General features: G+C 41.2%; 1 protein-coding gene across 1 annotated transcript in view; it reads left to right on the top strand.

Annotated features, from left to right (window-relative positions):
- The first annotated feature begins 13,425 nt into the window (after nucleotides 1-13,425).
- The window catches only part of LOC142759487 (olfactory receptor 4E2-like), a 44,555-nt gene continuing 35,516 nt past the window's right edge, over nucleotides 13,426-22,464 (top strand). Inside the window, exons 1-2 of the mRNA XM_075861738.1 lie at nucleotides 13,426-14,329; nucleotides 19,620-19,696. Of these exons, the coding sequence (XP_075717853.1) occupies nucleotides 13,426-14,329; nucleotides 19,620-19,696 (981 nt within the window). The remainder of the gene's footprint in view (nucleotides 14,330-19,619; nucleotides 19,697-22,464) is intronic.

Below are 22,464 nucleotides of genomic sequence, written 5' to 3'. Positions count from 1 at the left end.
AATTGCTTTACACGTAGTAAGGTGCTTTTTCTCCTTTATTCCTTGTGAAAATGAAAAAATTCAACATTTTAGTGGAAAAAACGTAGGCCTTATTTACACGAACGTGATTCACGTCCGTGATACACGCGTGAAAATCACGCGTATCGCATGGAATTATGTAAGTCAATTCAGACATTCCGTGTTTAACTCACAGCATGTCCTATACTTTAGAGTTTTTTGCGCATCACGCACCCATTTAAGTCAATGGGTGTGTGAAAATCACGTGCAGCACACGGATGCACTTCCGTGTGCTGTGCCTGATTCGCACAACAGTTGTTCAAGAAATGAAGGCAAAAATAAAACCACCTCCTTCGTTTCATTTTCTAAACCTCAAAACCACGTGTCACAAGGATGCCATATGCACGAAAATCACGCAGCCACGCACCAGACACTGATGACACACGGAACTGCAACGCGCAAAAAACGCAGCGTTCTTTGCTCGCGTAAAACGCACACGTTCGTGTAAATAAGGCCTAATTCCAATAAATTCAGCTAAAAATCAGTGAGGTCTAAATGCTCACTATAATGCTAGATAAATTCTTTGAAGGGTGTTGTTTACCAAATGGGGTAACTTTTGGGGGGTTTCCAATGTTTTGGTCCTTTAGGGGCTTTGCAAATGCAAATGGCATCTAAAAACTATTTCAGCAAAACTTGAGCTCCAAATGTCAAATGGCGCTACTTTCTTTCTAAGCCCTGCCGTGGGTCCAAACATCAGTTTATTACCACATATGGGATACTGCCGTGCTCAGAATAGTTTTCTTTATAAATATTGGGGTGCTTTTTCTACTTTAACTATTGTAATAATGGAAAAATCTGAGCAAAAACTACATTTTATTAGAAAAAAATTTGATTTTCAATTTCACGGCCTAATTCCAATAAATTCTGTAAAAAACCTGTAGGGTCAAAACGCTTAATATACCCCTCGATAAATTTCTTGAAAGGTGCAGTTTCCTAAATGTCACTTTTGGGGGTTTCTACTGTTTTTAACCCCTTCAGGGCTTTGCAAATGCGACATGGTACCCAAAAACCATTCCAGCAAGACTTGAACTCCAAAAGCCAAATGGCACTCCTCACCTTCTGAGCTCTGCCGTGTGTCCAAACAGCAGTTTATTACCACATGGGGTGTTGCCATTTTTTCCTTGCCTTTTTTCCCGGCCTAATTCCACTAAATTTAGCAAAAAACCTGTGGGGTCAGAATGCTCCCTTTACCCCTCGATAAATTGCTTGATGGGTGTAGTTTACCAAATTATGTCGTTTTGGGGGTGTTTCCACTGTTTTGGCACGACAAGGCCTCTTCAATCCGGACATGGTGCCTAAAATATTTTCTAATAAAAAGTGGGTGCCAAAATCCTCTAGGTGCTCCTTTGCTTCTGAGGCCTGTGTTTCAGTCCATTAAGACACTCGAGCCTCATATGGGATATTTCTAAAAACTGCAGAATCTGGGCAATAAATATGGAGTTGCGTTTCTCTGGTAAAACTTTCTGTATTACAGAAAAATTATATCTTACAAATTAATTCGGGCAAAAAAAATGAAATTTGTAAATTTCACCTCTACTTTGCTTTAATTCCTGTGACACACCTATAGGGTTAAAACACTTTCTGAATGCTGTTTTGAATACTTTGAAAACAGGCTGTGTCCTCAAGGGGTTAAGTATTCCTCTGTGACTGTGGTGTGTTTAATATCTTAGTCCTGTAATAATGCACCACAGTCTTTCACTCTAATAAGGTAATATTTAACCCCCCGGGTGATTCCTCAGTTATTCCACCCTGGATTCCCTTTCTTTACTTAATCTCTTTTGGGATTTTGCATCGATTATCTGTCCAAACAGTATTCCAGTGCTCACTCTGAATATTCACTCCATTGGTTCCATGAAAGCAGGCCAACTTCCTTTCCTGTATTCCTATGTCGGACTCTGGCTGGTAGCTTCTTAGCAGCCCAATGCCTCCAACAGACAGATTCTCAGCCAGCGGTCACAATAAAACCTCTACAGGTGCCATGACACCTGTAGAGGCTTCTAAATGCCTTAAAACCAGTCTCATGCTTATTCTTATGCATGAGACTAAATTAATTTTGAGCGGGAGGACGGCACTGGCGGCACAGTATGAGAGGTAACAGTGGTACATATAGATAAGTTCTTAGAACCTCTCTTTATGTACTTCTTTAAACTCTTGTTTTGGGCCGCCTACGCGCGGCTCTGCCGGGTGGTTTCTGATTACATCAGTCAGGCGACGGCACATCAAGGCAATAAGATTCTCTTTGTGCTCCTATGTGGCATCGGCAGCCGCGAAGGACAGAGGGGGATGGAGACAAGTACCTGCTGTGGCAGAGCCAGTGTCAGCCTCACAGGAGGTAGAGGTAGTGGTAAGAAGATCTCCAATCCAGGACGGCTGTGGTCCTTTCCCTGTGCCATCAATCCCCTTCTTTCATTGCCTCCCTCTTTCTAGCCTCTGTGTTTATGTGCCCATGTGTATTGTCCAACCATGTGATCCTTTAGGGTCATTTGCCCCTCTTACATGTCTGCTGCTGACCGCAACATCTCCCTACAGGGGGTTTATCTTGTTCTCCCACTTGCTCATGCGTTCTTATCTGGGTTCACAGGTTGTGATAAAAATGCTAACATTTTTTAAAAACTTGCGACAAAATTGTGCGGTTCTGCCACGGTACCAGGCAAAAAAAACACATTTTCACCGTAATGTTTGAACCCAGGTTGACTGAAATAGGATCTGTGCAAATCCCACATGACACTGCTGCACATTCATTTATAATGGTGACACAGAAAAAAATAATCATATTTGTGTGTATATTTGTGTGTATTTATATTGTATAGGCCATCAATATCTGATGGGTCGGGGTCCAGCTTTCGGGAACCCCGCCTATCAGCTGTTTTGACGGGGCCGCAGTGCATGTACAAGCGCTGCTTCCCCTTCAATTCTTCTTGCTCACTGTGAGTCATTGACACACATTTAGCATTGACACGCATTTAGAAGCAAATCACAGGTATTGCAGCCTTTTCTTGCATTGAAGTGAATGAAAGAAGAAGGCTGCAATACCTGTGAATCGCCGCTAAATGGGTGTCGAACACTCATAATGAGCAAGAATAAATGAAGGGCAAGCAGCACTCGTACGAGTGCTGCGGCCCCTTCAAACCAGCTGATCAGCGGGGGTCCTGAAAGTCGGAGCCTGACCCATCAGCTATTGATGGCCTATCCTGAGGATAGGCCATCAATTTTTAGTGGCTGGAAAACCCCTTTAACCTCGCAGCGATTACGCTGTTCCTGGCTGTTTAACTCCTCAAATGCTGTGGTCAATCGCGACCGCAGCATCTGAGGCGTTACGCCTCCCTCACTATATTTCTAATCAGCGCCCACACAATGCGATGGTGGGGTGCCGATGGTTGTCATGGCAGACCAGGGGCCTAATGAAGGCCCCCAGGACTGCCTTCACTCTGCTTCTGTTAATCCCTGCCTGTGGCAGGGCTTAACAGAAGCATGTATAAATGATTATACGCTGCAATACATTAGTATTGCATTGTATTGTACCAGCGATCCAACGATCACTCGTTCAAGTCCCCTAGGTGGACTAATAGATTGTGTAAAAAAAAAGTTAACGTTTTTAATAGTGACACATTTTTTTTTTTTATTAACCCCTTTAGGACACAGCCTGTTTTGGCCTTGTGGACACAGCCTATTTTTTCAAATCTGACATGTGTCACTTTATGTGGTAATAACTCCGGAATGCTTTTACCTATCCAAGCGATTCTGAGATTGTTTTCTCGTGACATATTGTACTTTATGTTAGTGAAAAAATTTGGTCGATAAATTCAATATTTATTTGTGAAAAACTTCAAATTTTAGCAAAAATTTGCAAAAATTTGCATTTTTCTAAATTTAAATGTATTTGCTTGTGAAACAGATAGTAATACCACACAAAATAGTTACTAGTTAACATCCCCTATATGTCTACTTTATGTTTGCATCATTTTTTTTCACGTACTTTTATTTTTCTAGGACGTTACAAGGCTTAGAACTTTAGCAGCAATTTCTCATATTTTCAATAAAATTTCAAAAGGCTATTTTTTCAGGGACCAGTTCAGTTCTGAAGTGGCTTTGAGGGCCTTATATATTAGAAAGTCCCCATAAATCACCCCATTTTGAAAACTGCACCCCTCAAGGTATTCAAAACCACATTCAGAAAATATTTTAACCCTTTAGGCGTTTCACAGGAATTAAGGCAAAGTAGAGGTGAAATTTACAAATTTCATTTTTTTTGCCGAAATTCATTTGTAATAAAAAAAAATCTGTAACACAGAAGGTTTTACCAGGGAAACGCAACTCAATATTTATTGCCCAGATTCTGCAGATTTTAGAAATATCCAACATGTGGCCCTAGTGTCCTAATGGACTGAAACACAGGCCTCAGAAGCAAAGGAGCAGCTAGTGGATTTCGGGGCCTCCTTTTTTTAGGAATATATTTTAGGCACCATGTCAGGTTTGAGGCGGTCTTGTGGTACCTAAACAGCCGAAACCCCTCCAAAGTGACCCCATTTTGGAAACTACACCCCTCAAGGCATTTTTCTAGGGGTATAGATAGCATATTGACCCCACAGTTTTTTTGCAGAATTTAGTGGAATTAGTCTGTGAAGATGAAAATCACCTATTTTTCTGTGGAAACATAGAATTTTTTCATTTTTACAAGGAATAAAGGAGAAAAAGCACCCCAAAATTTGTAAAGCAATTTCTCCCGATTACGGCAATACCCCATATGTGGTCGTAAACTGATGTTTGGACCCACAGCAGGGCTCAGGAGGGAAGGAGCGCCTTTTGGATTTTGGAGCGCAGATTTTGCTGGATTGGTTTTCAGTGCCATGTCGGGTTTGCAACGCCCCGGAGGGACCAAAACAGTGTAAACCCCCCAAAAGTGACCCCATTTTGGAATCTACACCCCTCAAGGAATTTTTCTAGGGGTATATTGAGATTTTGGCCCCTCAGGATCTTTTTTAGAGCTAAGGTGACCAAAAAACAGCGATTTTGGCGCTTTAAATTCTTTATTTATTACAGCGTTCACCGTGCGCAATAAATTACGTTTTAATTTATTCTGCCGGTCGGTACGATTATGGCGATACCATATGTGTATAGATTTTTTTACGTTTTGCAGCGTTTGCACAATAAAATTAAGTTTCTATAAAATTATTTATTTTCTGGGACACGCTATTTTGAGCCGTAACGTTTTTATTTTTTCGTCAAAAAAGCTGTAGGAGGTCTTGTTTTTTGCGGGACGGGTTGTAGTTTTTATTGGTACCATTTTGGGGTAAATGCGACTTTTTGATCACTTTTTATTCTATATCTTGGGAGGGGTGGTGACCAAAAAATAGCGATGCTGACAGTTTTCCGTTTATTTTGTTTGCGGCGTTCACCGTGCGGAAAAATTAACATTATAGTTTCATAGATTGGGTCGTTACGAACGCGGCGATACCAAATATGTGTACTTTTTTTTTAACGTTTTCATTTTTTCCCTATAATAAATGACTTATTATAGGAAAACAAAACCTTTTATTTTTACACTTTTATAAAACATTTTTATTAACTTTTTTTTACTTTTTACACTTTATATTTTTGTTTATTAACTTTTCTTTTACTTTTTACACTTTTTCTTTTTTGACCTGCAGCTCTGATCGCTGCTAGAATACATTACACTACCTAGGTAGTGTAACGTATTCCAACTGTCAGTGTGACGTCACAGTCACTCTGACAGTTGGTCTACGAGGATCAACAGAGGCTGATCCTCATAGGCTGACATACATGGCAGACCTGGGGGCCGTTGTCTGGCCCCCGGGTGCCATCACAAGCATCAGAAGCCCCCACGATTGCATGGGGGCTGCTGATGCGCTACAAACCCGCTACATGCGGAGATCGCAATCGAGCCCCGCATGTAACGGGTTAATTGCCGAAATCAGCGGCGATGAGCCGCTGATCGGCAACACTGGAGAGTGTCAGCTGTCGGGGACAGCTGATCTCCAAGTTCCCGATGCACACTGTCGCCGACAGTGTGCATCGGGAACGGCACAGTGACTTTCTGTCACTCTGACAGGAAGCCTATCAGGACCAGCCGAAGGTTGGTCCTGATGGGCTTCTGTCCATGGCAGACCCGGAAGCCATTGTTTGGCTTCCGTTTGCCATACTAACTATCGGCAGACCCCGCGATTTCGGACGGGGGTCTGCCGATATGTTAGAAACCCCTAAAATTCGGCGATTGCACCCGATCGCCGAATTTAAGGGGTTAATGCGCCGAAATCAGCGGCAAAGGACCGCTGGCCGGCAAGAGGGGAGTGTCAGCTGTCGGCGACAGCTGACCTCCTGGTTCCCGGTGCACACTGTCGCCGACAGTGTGCACCGGGATTAACTCAGTAACTGTACGTCCTCGTGCGGGAAGTAACTTCCCGCAACGACGTACAGTTACGTCCTGGTGCGGGTAGGGGTTAAAAGTTCACAAAATAATCCTTTTACCATTTTTCCTCTGAAATAATGTAACAAAATTGGTATCGGTGCGTCCGTAAAAGTCCAAACTATGACAATATAGCATTATTTTATGCGCACGTTGAATGGCGTAAAAAAAAAAAAAAATGCCGGCATCACTTTTTTTTTGTAAACTTTGGTAAACTTACAATTTTTTATAAAAAGTGATCAAAATGTCGTATGTACTAAAAAATGCTAGCAGTAAAAACCACAGCTCGTGCCGCACATACACTACCGTTCAAAAGTTTGGGGTCACCCAGACAATTTTGTGTTTTCCATGAAAGCTCACACTTACATTTCTCAAATGAGTTGCAAAATGACTAGAAAATATAGTCAAGACATTGACAAGGTTAGAAATAATGATTTTTATTTGAAATAATAATTCTTTCCTTCAAACTTTGCTTTCGTCACAGAATGCTCCATTTGCAGCAATTACAGCATTGCAGACCTTTGGCATTCTAGCTGTTAATTTGCTGAGGTAATCGGGAGAAATTTCACCCCATGCTTCCAGAAGGCCCTCCTACAAGTTGGATTGGCTTGATGGGCACTTCTTGAGTACCATACGGTCAAGCTGCTCCCACAACAGTTCTATGGGGTTGAGATCTGGTGACTGCGCTGGCCACTCCATTACAGATAGAATACCAGCTGCCTGCTTCTTCCCTAAATAGTTCTTGCATAATTTGGAGGTGTGCTTTGGGTCATTGTCCTGTTGTAAGATGAAATTGGCTCCAATCAAGCGCTGTCCACAGGGTATGGCATGGCGTTGCAAAATGGAGTGATAGCCTTCCTTATTCAAAATCCCTTTTACCTTGTACAAATCTCCCACTTTACCAGCACCAAAGCAACCCCAGACCATCACATTACCTCCACCATGCTTGACAGATGGCGTCAGGCACACTTCCAGCATCTTTTCAGTTGTTCTGCGTCTCACAAATGTTCTTCTATGTGATCCAAACACCTCAAACTTCGATTCGTCTGTCCATAACACTTTTTTCCAATCTTCCTCTGTCCAATGTCTGTGTAATGACAGGGAAAGGAGACAGACAGGTGAGCCCTAATCTACCCGCCACTCAGTCCCTGCCTACTTGCACGACCCGTCCTAGGCGACAGCGTACAACTGGGCGACGTTCCCTACGCTCAATACGTGCACGAGAGACAAACAGACAAGGGTACACAGAAGCTACGGGAAATGGGGCAGTTGCCCACGGCAACACCGTGAGCAACAAGAGTAGTGAACGAGCCGAGTCAAACCAGGAGTGTACGAGGTACCAAACGCAGAGCAGGAGAGTAGTCAGTAAAGCCAGGGTCAAAATGAAGCTGAGGTCAATAGTACAAGCAGGAACAGCAGAGCCAGGAAATCAGACAGAATCACAGGCAAAGGAAGAGCAGGAAATGAAGGTTTAAATAGACAGAGGGCGGGAGCTAGCTCCGTCTGACCAGGCTGTGATAGGTTCTCCCACTCCTCAGCCTACCAGCCTGAGTGGTAGCAGATGGAGTCACTCTATCAGACCTAGGAGCAGATGCAGACTGATTAATCACGGGCTTCGACACAGAAGCTGTGTCTGGCAGATCCTTTACAGTCTGTGTGCTTTTGCCCATATTAATCTTTTCCTTTTATTAGCCAGTCTCAGATATGGCTTTTTCTTTGCCACTCTGCCCTGAAGGCCAGCATCCCGGAGTCGCCTCTTCACTGTAGATGTTGACACTGGCGTTTTGCGGGTACTACTTAATGAAGCTGCCAGTTGAGGACCTGTGAGGTGTCTATTTCTCAAACTAGAGACTCTAATGTACTTGTCTTGTTGCTCAGTTGTGTAGCGGGGCCACCCACTTCTCTTTCTACTCTGGTTACAGCCTGTGTGTGCTGTCCTCTGAAGGGAGTAGTACACACCGTTGTAGAAAATCTTCAGTTTCTTGGCAATTTCTCGCATGGAATAGCCTTCATTTCTAAGAACAAGAATAGACTGTCGAGTTTCACATGAAAGCTCTCTTTTTCTAGCCATTTTGAGAGTTTAATCGAACCCACAAATGTATTGCTCCAGATTCTCAACTAGCTCAAAGCAGGGTCAGTTTTATAGCTCCTCTAAACAGCAAAACTGTTTACAGCGGTGCTAACATAATTGCACAAGGGTTTTCAAGTGTTTTCTAATCATCCATTAGCCGTCTAACACAGTTAGCAAACACAATGTACCATTAGAACACTGGAGTGATGGTTGCTGGATATGGGCCTCTATACACCTATGTAGATATTGCATTAAAAACCAGACGTTTTCAGCTAAAATAGTCATTTAGCACATTAACAATGTGAGTGAGTGTATTTCTGATTAATTTAATGTTATCTTCATTGAAAAAAACTGTGCTTTTCTTTCAAAAATAAGGACATTTCTAAGTGACCCTAAACTTTTGAACGGTAGTGTAATAAGCCCTCAAATCAACAAAAAAATAAAAGAGTTATGGCTTTTAGAATATGGAAAAAAAAATAACATTTCTAACAAATAGTTTTTTTATAAGGGCATGACTAGACGTAGCGGAATTGCTCTGGAATTCCGCTGCGGACAGTCCGCAGCAGAGATCCGCAGTGTACACGTTTCTCCATTGCTTTCCACAGCTTTTTAGTTGGGTTCGTTTACACGTTGCAGACAATTCCGCTGCGGAGCATAGACTGCAGTGCGGAATTTGGTGTCCGCAGCATACACTGACTGTTGCGGACGTGTAGCCGACTTGTTGCGGACTCATTGCGGAATTTCTCCATTGACTTCAATGGAGAGTCAAAATTCCGCAATGAAGTCCGCAGATGTTATGTGTGCTGCGGAGCGTATTGGTTTTACTAACATGATAGTTCTTCATTCTGACTGGACCTATGTATTTCTAGGTCTACGGTCAGACTGAGGAAGTCAATGGGGCTCCCGTAATTACGGGTGACTACGTGTGTGCACCCGTAATTACGGGAGCGTTGCGAGGCGACGTCAGTAAAAAGTCACTGTCCAGGGTGCTGAAAAAGTTAAACGACCGGCAGTAACTGTTTCAGCAGCCTGGACAGTGACTTCCGATCACAATATACATCAACCTGTAAAAAAAATAGAAGTTCATACTTACCGAGAACTCCCTGCTTCTTCCTCCAGTCCGGTCTCCCGGGATAACGTTTCAGTCCAAGTGACGGCTGCAGCCTATCACAGGCTGCAGCGGTCACATGGAGTGCTGCGTCATCCATGGAGGTCGGGCTGGATGTCGAAAGAGGGACGCGTCACCAAGACAACGGCCGGGTAAGTATGAATTTCTTTTACTTTTACTAGGGAAAGGGATGTCCCTTCTCTCTATCCTGCACTGATAGAGAGAAGGGAAGCCCTCTTCCCCTCAATACGCAATGGCTAGTCCGCATCAATTTAATGTCCATTTTAGGCAAAGCCGCAACAGAATCTGCAACGCAGATTCTGAGCGGCATTGATGCGGACAGTGTATGCAGAACTCCGCCACATATGGTCATACCCTAAAAGGAGTAAAACATTAAAAAAACCTATATAAATCTGGTATTGCGATAATTATAGTGACAAGCAAAATAAAGAAAATTTGTCGTTATTACCGCACTGTAAAAACGAAACCAAAAAGAAAATAGAGGAATCACAGTTTTTTCCAATTCCGCCCACATAGAGTATTTTTTTCAGTTTCCCAGTACATTATAGTATAACTGTATATGGTACTTTAAATGGTGCCACTAGAAACTATAACTTCTAAAAAAAAAAACAAGCCTTCACACCACTCTATTGACGGAAAAATAAAAAAGTTATGGCTCATAGAAGGCCAGGAGCGTAAAAAGAAAACACCTGATTTGACAAGTTCCACTATTTCAACTTTTTTTACTCTGACTTGATCTGTTCACATGGAATTCTGCATTGTGATTCTTCAGTTTGTGATGTAAAATAGATTTAGAATTGCCTAAACTCGCTTTTTTGCATGACAGCATTGGTTTAAGTTCTAGTAATGTTTCCCTGCAGAAATAGTGGGTTTTTAACACCACGTATCCTTACGTATTATTGATTTGAATTACCGCAAACTACATACTCCTCCATGGCTAAAAATACTCCTCAAAAATGCTAAGAGGAGTATTTTACTCTGCTGGAAAATATGCCCTCAGCATAGACATTACCATTTTCATCAGTTACAATATCACTTCATAGAACCTGATAGGAAGAATAAACTATATGACGTAGACAGACACAGGAAACATAGAGTGAACTTCTCATTTGTGTCAGACAATAAGAGTAAAACTCCAGACCTGCCATGAATTATCTCCGCTTCATTCATTTGTTCGTAGGTAAGATTTTCCTATTGTCAGTTACCCATTTCATTACCGTTTTTCATACATCGTGAGGACAACAGTAACCGTTTTACCTTAATCTATGTTCTACAACCTTCATTAATTCATGATATATCATTACAAATCACGTTTAATTGATGTTGATCTTTATTCTATCATTGATAGCAATAATTTGTATGCATTTCTTTATGTTTTGTTTAGCATTCGCTACAACCCAATGTCAAGTGTTCCAGGAACATCACATAAGAACAACTGAAGGTCAAGAAGTCACAATCTCCTGCCATCAGAACGTTACTAGTCATGAATTCATGTTCTGGTACAAAAAAACAGCGGATGGGATGTTTGAATTTCTTTCAAGTGGATATGATGGCGGAATAGATGCTGGAACATTTGTAATGTCAGTACTTCCCATGGAGAGGTCGAGTCATCTCAAGAAGTCTCATGCTTTGCCTGAAGACACTGCTGAATACTATTGTGCTGTGAGAGACACAGTGCTCTCACCTGGTGTAGCTACGGTTCAGAAACTTTAGTAATCTTGAAGGTTCACAGGCAACTCCAACTTCAGCGACTAGTAAACTGGGTCAAGTTCCCTTTCAAATGACTGATCTTTCAAAGTGTAAGAAAAGTCTCTGCTGTGTCCATTCTCTAAAACAAGAGGAAAAGTTGCTGCTTCCTTAATACCAAATAGTGATTCTCTCAATCATTTTTGTCATTGGTCTGTTGTTCTGTCTTAAAGTCTTTGTCCACCTTTGTTATATGGACAGGGTTTGTCCTTATAAGACAACCCTTCTACGTGGAAAAATATTTTTAGAAACACTAACTTATTTTTATTTTTTTGTGTGTTTTGTGCAGTAAAGGGGGAGGGGGGTTAGGGTCAGTTCACATATTGCGTAAATACAGCGGATTTTCCACAACGGATTTTGTTGTGGAAAATCCACTGCATAATACAGTAGCAGCAAAGTGGATGAGATAAAACAAATCTCATCCACACGATGCGTAAAAGCTGAGCCGAAAATCCGCTCAGAAATTGACATGCGGTGCAGCATGTCAATTGTATTTGTGTAAATGTTGCTTATTTGTTGCAGGTTTTCCCCATTGAATTCAAAGGAGAGGTAAAAGCCGCAATAAATAGAAGTTGTTGCGTTTATATCGGTGGAATCCCAGCGATTCCACCTCAAAAACGCAACTCAGAAAAAAAAAACTTATACTTACCCAGAAGTCTGTGTTCTTCCTCCAGCCCGGCCTGCTGGAAAGACATTTGGTCCCATGTACCACAGGCCGGTATTGGTCCACGGCCCGGTGGTTGGGGATCACTGCTTTAGAAGACAAACTCTCTTTGTTTCCAAGGCAGGAAGTTTAGAATGTGCTTCCTCCTTGTTACCTGAAGTTCAACATCATAGATCTGATATAGACAACCGTTCATTCAATTGTCTCATGTCAACTCCCTTCTTAACCAATCCTCAGAGTTCTTATTTATAATTCATACTTTCCATTTCAATCAACTCAATACAAGGGCAATGTGCGGTCTGCTGCTTATCTTTTCCCTCTTTCTACCTCTAATGTGTTGCCTAAATGCAGTGGGTGTATTCCTATTTATCGCTGTCACACCAATGTATCAAAGACAATCACTCATCGTACAGATGTAGCCAAATTTATCTTGTCTCTTATAACTTGCTGCAGTGTGATATCGATATCACACAACAAATGCCATTGAAAAAGTCTAGTTTCCTGACACTGTATTTAATGCGTGAAAAGTCAAGATAAAGATGGCTACATCTGTACACCTACAGCATTATTTGCGGCTCAGAAACAGCGTACAATGGTTTTTACAACATAATTAAAATCAGAGTTTTTTTTTCTATAAATTGCACCCCCCTTTCAATAGCACCCTAGGCAATCACCTACTCTGCCTAATCCTTTGTCCCCGCCTTTGAGTAAAGACATACAGATGTAGCAATCTTTAACTTGATCTTAACGCAATAAATACATGGTGGCAAGAAACTTTATCTTGATTTTTTTAAAGGCTTTTCAATGGCTTTTGTTATCCAATATCACGCTGCAGAAAGTTATCAGAGTCAAGTTCAACTTTGCCACATCTGTACTGTATGTGTGAAAGACAAAGTGTTTTGTTACACTTAGCGACTGTAGTAAGTGTACCCAGTGATTTGTATAATACAAACGTGTATTATCAATTCTATTAATTAGAGATGAAGGAGTTATTTTTACAGTCCTAACAAGAGTTCCAGGGGAATTTCTGATCGCAAATGCACCCAAAGTAATTCTATAAATATTAGATCAGAAATATTATTCTGCAACACTGGGCTATCAGCAACTGGCTAACAGAAAAATTCATCTTTGTGATAGTAGGAAACCAGAGTGACATGGAGGTACAGTAGAGCTCTATAGACGTCTATGGACGTCATATTACGGCTCTGTACAAAGGTTTTAATGGGACATATTTCACCCATGTGCGTAAGCCCTATTTCTTATTTATGGTTATGCATGTTCATTTTTAATGCACTGTCCTTTTCTATTGAAAGCCGTCCTCACAGAAACACAAGATGGTGTTTAGAAATCAAAGTTCAGTGGTGGAGTTCACTCTTAGTGGCCTCTCCCACTCACATGAATCACATGTCATTTTCTTTGTCGTTTTTCTGGTCCTGTATTTAATGACTTTTTCTGGGAATTTGGCCATTATGACTGCAGTTCATATAGATTCACATTTGCGTTCCCCAATGTACTTCTTTCTTAGTAATTTGTCTCTTTTGGACATGTGTTACTCAACAGTCACTATACCAAAGATGCTTATTAATATTCTTTCAAAAAGAAAGACAATCTCTTTTAACCAATGCATATCCCAGCTCTTCTTTCTTCATTTGTTTGGTGGCACAGAGTGCTTCCTACTTACTGTCATGGCATATGACCGCTATGTGGCCATTTGTAATCCACTACGGTATCATTCGGTCATGAATCACGCGTTTTGCTTCTGTTTGGTGGCATTTAGCTGGTTTGCCGGGTTTTTGCACTCTTTCACTCAGGCTTTTCTCACCTACCAGCTTCCATTTTGTGGTCCAGACAAAATCAATCACTTCTTCTGTGATGTTCACCCACTTTCCGTGCTTTCCTGTGCAGACACATACTTTATAGATATATTTATTATTGCCAACAGTGGAATGATTTCTCTTGCTTGTTTTGTTGTTTTATTGTTTTCTTACCTTGGCATCATTACAACAATCTTAAAGATCCATTCATCAGAAGGGAGGCGCAAGGCTTTTTCTACCTGTGCTTCACATCTTTTGGTTGTTACCTTCTTTTTTGGACCATGTGTATTTATCTACTTAAGACCTCCCGTGAACTATCCAGCAGATAAGTTGATATCTGTGCTGTATACTGTGCTGACTCCTTTATTAAACCCAATTATCTATACATTAAGAAACCAAGAGGTCAAAAATGCTATTAAAAAGTTTTTCAGAAAGAAAATATTTCCACATAATCCAACTATGATACGCAGCAAAGATCATCAATAATTTTTTTATCTATGCTATTTATAATAAAAGGGTTTCATATTTTTGTATGTTTTGACTTTATGGATAATTAACATGTTGTTCAAATATTGTATTATATAATATCTTTGTGTTCTTACATTGTAGAACAAAAAACTAATTATTATTTTAAATATATTGTATACTCTTTGTATAATACATTGTAAACTCAAAAAATATCCATAAAACATAGTTTAGTAAAACACACAGCTTACATTTAACACAGTTATAGAGGACTACTACACAGAGCGGACACTCCATATGGTCGGAATCAGCACCACAAAAATGCCACAAATCGCCCCCCCCCCATTGATTTCAATGGGAGGCAAAGGCGTTTTTTTCCCCGAGCAACTTTTGACCGCCCGTGGAAATAAAACAAGCAGCATGCTCTATCTTGGAGTGCCTTTGACCTTTGGTGAGCTTTTTGTCAAAAAACGCCCATGGTTTTTGTATTTGATTAAATAAAAAAAAAAAAGCCTAACAAAGACCGCAGCAAAAATGGGCTAAAAAAAGCATAAAAAAATGCTGCCATTTCAAAATCTGCCTAAAGGATCCTGAATGAGTTTTGAGGTAAGTTTTTTTATGCCTGACAAAAACCTCTGTGCAATCATATGCGACGACTTTAACAACGAGTGGTCACTCAACATCTATAAACATTCTGCCGATCGGCATATAACTCTATAGAGCTATTTTTAAATGGGGCTGCAGAGTTTGCAGCTAAAGTATTTAGCACTGTTGCCTTACAGCACTGGGGTCCTCAATTCAAATATGACCAAGGACAACATCTGCATGAGTTTGTATGTTCTCCCCATGTTTGTGTAAGTTTCCTCCGAGTTCTTCGGTTTCCTTCCACACTCCAAAAATACATACTAATAGGTTAATTTGGAATTAGACTGCGAGCCCCAATGGGGACATGGCCTGATGACAATCTTTATACAGTGCTCAGGAATATGTTGGCACTATATAAATAAATAAAATATGAGAAAAGGGCAGCTGCAGGATGAAATTCTAAAAATGTCAAATAATATTTTTTTTTTGTACATTTTACCACTAATAACACAAAGAAATAAAACATTTTATAAAATAGAGGCCCATGTTTTACAAAAAAAACTAAAAAAATATTTGAATCATCTAACAAAAGCTATATCTGTTACAGTCGCATGTACTAACTATAGAACTGATCTGTTAATACTTTTCTTGTTTTCTTGTTGTAACTTCACTAAGTTTTACAATAATGTTTGTAGGAGAGTGGGTAAATTTTATTAGAATACACTGAAAGGAGGTCTTCACTCTTCCAGTGCCCCAAATGATCCCGCCCCTTTTATCAATTCCCTCCCCTACTACTACAAGGTATTAAAAAAATCTTCACATTCTGTAGCACTTTTGGCTAACCAGCCATGTATCGGCATCCTTATTACAGCTCAAACAACGTCTATGACCACAGTAGGAAATACAACAAGTAGAACCGCGCTGTCTTATTAATTGGTTTACATCATTCCTATTCTAAAACATAGGAAAACAGAATATAGATAGATAGATAGATAGATAGATAGATAGATAGATAGATAGATAGATTAGATAGATAGATAGATAGATAGATAGATAGATAGATAGATAGATAGATAGATAGATAGATAGATAATTAGATAGATAGATAGATAGATAGATAGATAGATAGATAGATAGATAGATAGATAGATAGATAGATAGATAGATAGATAGATAGATAGATAGATAGATAGATAGATGACTTAATGGATAGATTTCTTTAAAATCAGGGTATAATCAGAATTTACAGGGAACCTTTGCAAAATTTGCCATTGCAACTAGGAGTAGGTTCCGGCCATTTCTATTCAGTTCTCCTAAACCGGTTGTAAAAATTACAGCCGGTTCGCAGAACTGGGGAGAAGCGGGAACCGATCCAGTCTTCCTAGCACACAATTATGGACGTGGATACAATTAAACAGCCCAGAAACCTTAACTATTGGAAATAAGGGACTGTCTATAATGGTACTTAAAGGGTAAGAAGTTTTGATTGGTGGGGGTGTGAGCACTGAGACCCCCACTAATCGCTAAAACTAAGCGGCAAAAGCGCTCGTGTGAGCGCTGAGCCACTTAATTTCTGTTTGCCGTTTCTCGGAAAGCCGATGTAGCGGTGTACGAACTCAATAGAAAGTCTATGGGCCCGTACAACGCTACGAGAAAAAGGCGAAAATAAACTAAGTAGCTCAGTGCTCACACGAGCGCTTCTGCCACTTCGTTGTAGCGATTGATATCAGTGCTTGGGATATCAGTGCTTGGACCCCCACCAATCAAACTTCTGACATGTCACTGACATGTCAGAAGTTTGTTGATTGTTTAGTTACCCTTTAATTGCTGAAGAACGCAGGGCTGTATACCATCCAGACCCAGTGATTTGTTAATTTTAGTGTTTTTAAGGCGGCTCTGCACTTCTTGCTGGGTTAAGCCGGTCACATTTAATGGACAATTTATTTTATCCGAAATCATGTCATGAGACATTGGATTTGCCTGTGTAAATATAGTAGAGAAAAAAACATTTCCTCATCCTCCTCCACCATTACACCAAGATTATTTCTGAGAGGGCCAACACTTTCAGTCTTAAGTTTCTTATTATTTATATATTTGAAAAATATTTTTGAGTTATTTCTACTTTCTTTGGCAACGAGTCTTTCCTGCCTTTGTCTTTTACACAACTTATTTTTTTCTTAAGAATAATTGAATGCCTCGTCACTACTGTCTTGCTTTAGTAGTTTGAATGCTTTCTTTTTATCATTTATTGCCCGCCCCTTACTCTTTTATTTAACCATATCAGTTTTGTTCTGTTCCTAGCTTGTTTATTACTAGAGATGAGCGAACTTAACCCCTTAACGACCGCCCACCATCTTTTGACGTCAGGCGGTGCAGGTACTCAGTCTACAGCGACGCATTTTGGCATCGCTGTAGTAGAGGGGGTTTAACGGCACCCTGGTGACATCTGCACTAAAAACCGGCTGTAAGTAACCGGTCCGGTTCTTAGTGCAGCCATCAGAACCTGCCGATTTCGTCGTAACAGCATGTGACCGCTGTGACAGCCAATCACAGCGGTCACATGCTGTTACTGCGTACAGAGCCGCCGGGAGTGTCTAAATGACAGCTCCTGCTCTAAGAACGAGCTGTTGCTAGCAGCTCTGTTCTTAGAGCAGTGATCAGGAGCCAATAGTATTGGTTCCTGATCTTTTGTGATCACTATGAGATCCAATCATAGTGATCACTACTGTAAAATAAAAGTAAAAACATGTATCTGTTTCTCCTCACTGTTCTAGCTGTGGAGAGAAACAGATACAAGTGTGTCAGTGTCCCCACACAAAATCACTTGTTCCTCACACACAGTTTTTTTTAAAAAAACAAATTTTTTTCAGTATTTTATAGTATATAGTATATACATATATATAAATATAAATATATTTACTGTATATACTAAGAATCGTACTATAAACGACTTTCTTTTTAGGGTACGCTGTTAGACGGCGTGTACGCTGTTAGGCCTCATGCACACGACCGTAGCCGTGTGCACGGCCGTGATTTTCGGGTCGGCCGGCTGCGGACTGTCAGCCGCAGGCCGCCCGCAAATCGCAGGACATGCATATGGCCGCCACCATTGTTTTCAATGAGCCCGGACCGCAGAACAGGGCCGTAATAAGACATGCCCGTTCTTTCTGCGGTCCGGGCTCCCGGGCCGTGCAAGGACCGCAAAAACTACGGTCGTGTGCATGGCCCCATAGAAAAGAATGGGGCCGCAATTCTCCCGTGGATGTTCGGGGGAATTGCGGCCGCAAAAACACGTTCGTGTGCATGGGGCCTTAGACGGCGTAGGGTGTTCTTAGTTGATTAGGCTTCATGCACACGGCCGTGCTCGTAATTACGACTCATAATTACGAGCACGGCCGGGCACGGCCGGCCGCGGGCAGCCGGCCGCTTTTGCGAGCCGTGCTGTCATTATAAAGTATAGCAGCACGGCCCGTAAAATAGAAAAATAGAACATGTTCTATTTTTTTAACGGCACGGGCACCTTCCCGTGAGAAAATGGGAAGGTACCCGTGGGTAACAGAAGTCTATGAGCCGGTTATTGCGGGTCGTAATTACGACCCGCAATAACGGGTGTTTTTACGGTCGTGTGCATGAGGCCTTAGTTGATAAAAAAAAAATTGAAACCGCTAGTTCCATTTATTATTTGCGGTTTAGACTGTATTATCATTATGGCTGCCAGAAAATACAGCGTTGAGGAAGCCTATCAGATGCTATGCTCAGATACGGATTCTGCATCTGAAGTTGAGCTTTTAGGGTATGTGACCAAAAACGTCTGAAAATACGGAGCTGTTTTCAAGGGAAAACAGACCCTGATTTTCAGACGTTTTTTGAGCAACTCACGGTTTTCGCTGCGTTTTCGCTGCGTTTTTTACGTCCGTTTTTGGAGCTGTTTTCATTGGAGTCTATGAGAAAACGGCTCCAAAAACGTCCAAAGAAGTGTCCTGCACTTCTTTTGACGAGGCTGTATTTTTACGCGTCGTCGTTTGACAGCTGTCAAACGACGACGCGTAAATGACAGGTCGTCTGCACAGTACGTCGGCAAACCCATTCAAATGAATGGGCAGATGTTTGCCGACGTATTGTAGCCCTATTTTCAGACGTAAAACGAGGCATAATACGCCTCGTTTACGTCTGAAAATAGGTCGTGTGAACCCAGCCTTACTTGAAAGCGACAGCGAAAGTGTCGCTTCAAGGGATTCTATGGATATGAGACCCAGCACCAGTGATATGGGAGACGGCGCAGTTGCCACAACGTCCGTTCAAAGTGCAGCCCCTGAAATTGCACAACCCCACCAAACCGATTTAGTGTGGGAACCCACGAGTTTATTTTCTCCCACCATAAATGACTTTATTGCTACTCCTGGCATAAGTCCCAATGTCAGTAATTTTTCACCACTAAATTATTTTAATATTTTTATTACGGACCAAGTTTTGGAACATTTTGTGCAGGAAACAAATTTGTATGCCAGGCAGTACATTGCCAATAAGCCTTCGTCACCTAATGCCAGGTTGTGGAATCCCACAAATTTCAAAGGGCGTCTCTCATTCCGTCAATTCATACCCTCAAAAAGTGCAAAATACGGGGTAAAGATCTACAAGTTATGTGAAAGCACTACTGGCTACACATGTGCATTTAAGATCTACGAGGGTAAAGACAGTGAATTTAATCCACCAGGGTGCCCTCCAAATATTGGTACCACTGGTAAGATTGTGTTGGATTTAATTGGCCCTTTCCTACACAAGGGGTATCATGTATACACGGACAGTTTTTATACCAGTGTGCCATTGTTTAGCGCCCTTCATTGTGCCAACACCGGAGCCTGTGGCACAATACGCAGGAATCGCAAAGGTTTCCCACGTCAACTTGTGGATAAAAAACTACGAAAGGGGGAGTCATGCACTTTTCAAATTGAGAAGATGCTGGCTTTAAAATTTCGTGACCGCAAGGACGTCTACATGATCAGCACTGTCCATTCAAGTGCAACAGCAACTATTAGAGAACGTGGGGCCTCTGCAGATAGACAAAAGCCTGTGTGTGTCATCGGCTATAACAAATTCAGGTTGCGATGCAGAACGCATTTGTCCTGTACAAATAATCAGCGGGCAGGGCGACATTCTTTGAATTTCAGGAGAAAGTGATTGAAGATCTCCTATTTCAATCTGCAGACCAGAGAGTAGTCCATGAGTCAGAGGATGTACACCGACTTGTTGAAAAACATTTTTTACACCCCATCCCTTCAACATCTAACCAAAAATACCCCAAAAAACGGTGTCGGGTCTGCAGCAAACGAGGACAGCGAAGTGAGTCACAATATTATTGTTCCGCTTGTCCTTCCAACCCTGGTCTATGCATAAGTCCCTGTTTTGTCCTTATCAATACACTATGGGCTTTATTACAGTTTTGTTCGGGTTTTTGGTGGACCTCTTACACCCGACAATACTTCTAGAAATAGCGACATTCATTTGGGGAGTAGTGGTCCTTTACTGTATCTATACATACGGTGTGGGACACTGCCCCTTTATATATTCTACAGGTGATTGGTTGTTTTGTGCACATGGCGGTTCCTACCTTGCCGGGCAGGGGCCTGTTATGGTGTACCGCGTCACTTGGCACATTCGTCCCTTATATAGGGATTGATGGAGCTAAAGAGACGTTGTATGACCAGTCACTTTGAATAATAAAGTCATTACAGCCCTACAAATTTTCTTTCATCCTGTGAACATGCTCTAGTTTTCCACATAGCTGGATACATTCTTCCTCCTTTTTTTTGGATATATTGCCTTTTTCCGCCAACAGTTTAATACATTTTCCCACTCTAACTTACTATATATCAGAGCGGGTTGATATACATAATGTCTATGGACTGACATGATTTCAGGACAGCTGCTTTCTTAGCACGACATAGTCATAGGGTGTAGAAACTGTTAGGGACATCTATTTCTCAATCTAGAAAAGTAGAATCCTCCCATTTTCAAAGCAAAATGTGTGTCCTGAAAGCCTCCGGGTGCTCCCTTCCTTTTGGGTCCTGCCGTGTGTCCAGGAAACACATTAGGGCCACAATGGTGATATTTTTGAACACAGGAGAAACAGGGTGATACATTTTCTGGTGCATTTCCTTATTCTCATGTCCTCTGTACAAGAAATCTGACCTTAAAATGACACATTTGTGAAAAAAAGTGAAATAAAATTTTCTTTCCACCTACTTTGCATTAATTCCTGCGAAAATTGTGGGGTCAAAATACTTAGTACACACCTAGATGAATACCTTAAGCGGTCTAGTTTTCAAAATGGGGTCATTTATGGGGAGTTTCTATCTTTTGGGCAGCTCAGTGCCTCTATAAATGTGTAATGGGACCTGAAACATTTTCAAGAAAAATGTGTGTCCTGAAAGTCTTCGGGTGCTACCTCCATTTCGGGCCCTGCCGTGTGTCCAGGCAACGCATTAGGGTCACAATGGGGGCATTTTTGAAAACAGGAGAAACAGGGTGATAGATTTTGGGGGGTGTTTCTTCATTCTCATGGTCGCTTTACAAAGAAATGGGTCTTCAAAGTGATACTTTTATATAAAAAGTGTTTGTTTTTTTATTTCACCTGCTATGCATTCAATTTAGCAAAAAACTGTGGGGTCAAAATACTCACTACACCCCTTGATAAATACCTTAAGGTGTCTAGTTTTCTAAATGGGGTCGTTTATGGGGAGTTTCTATCGTTCTGGTAGTTCAAAACCTCTCCAAATGTACAGTGGGGCCTAAAATATTTTCAAGCAAAAATGAGACCTGAATGCCTCCGGTTGCTCCCTTCCTTTCGGGCCCTGCCGTGTGTCCAGGCAACGCATTAGGGTCACAATGTGGGCATTTTTGAAAACAGGAGAAACAGGGTGATAGATTTTGGGGTGTGTTTCTTCATTCTGATGGTCGCTTTACAAAGAAATCGGTCTTCAAAGTGATACTTTTGTATAAAAAGTGTTTGTTTTTTTTAAATTTCACATGCAATGCATTAAATTTAGCAAAAAACTGTCAGGTCAAAATACTCACTACACCCCTAGATAAATACCTTAAGGTGTCTAGTTTTCTAAATGGGGTCGTTTATGGGGAGTTTCTATCGTTCTGGCAGTTCAAAACCTCTCCAAATGTACAGTGGAGCCTAAAACATTTTCAAGCAAAAATGAGACCTGAATGCCTCCGGTTGCTCCCTTCCTTTCGGGCCCTGCCGTGTGTCCAGGCAACGCATTAGGGTCACAATGTGGGCGTTTTTGAAAACAGGAGAAACAGGGTGATAGATTTTGGGGTGCATTTCTTCATTCTTATTGTCGCTTTACAAAGAAATCGGTCTTCAATATGATACTTTTATGAAAAAAGTGAAATTATATTTTTTTACGCCTGCATTGCATGAATTCTTAAAAAAAACTGTGGGGACAAAATACTTACAACACCCCTTAATAAATACCTTAAGGGTTGTAGTTTCAAAAT

The sequence above is a fragment of the Rhinoderma darwinii genome, chromosome 1 (genome assembly GCF_050947455.1).
Source record: "Rhinoderma darwinii isolate aRhiDar2 chromosome 1, aRhiDar2.hap1, whole genome shotgun sequence".
Classification (NCBI taxonomy): Eukaryota; Metazoa; Chordata; class Amphibia; order Anura; family Rhinodermatidae; genus Rhinoderma; species Rhinoderma darwinii.
The sequence above is the reverse complement of the archived record's forward strand: the minus strand, read 5'-3'. Positions and strand labels throughout refer to the sequence as shown.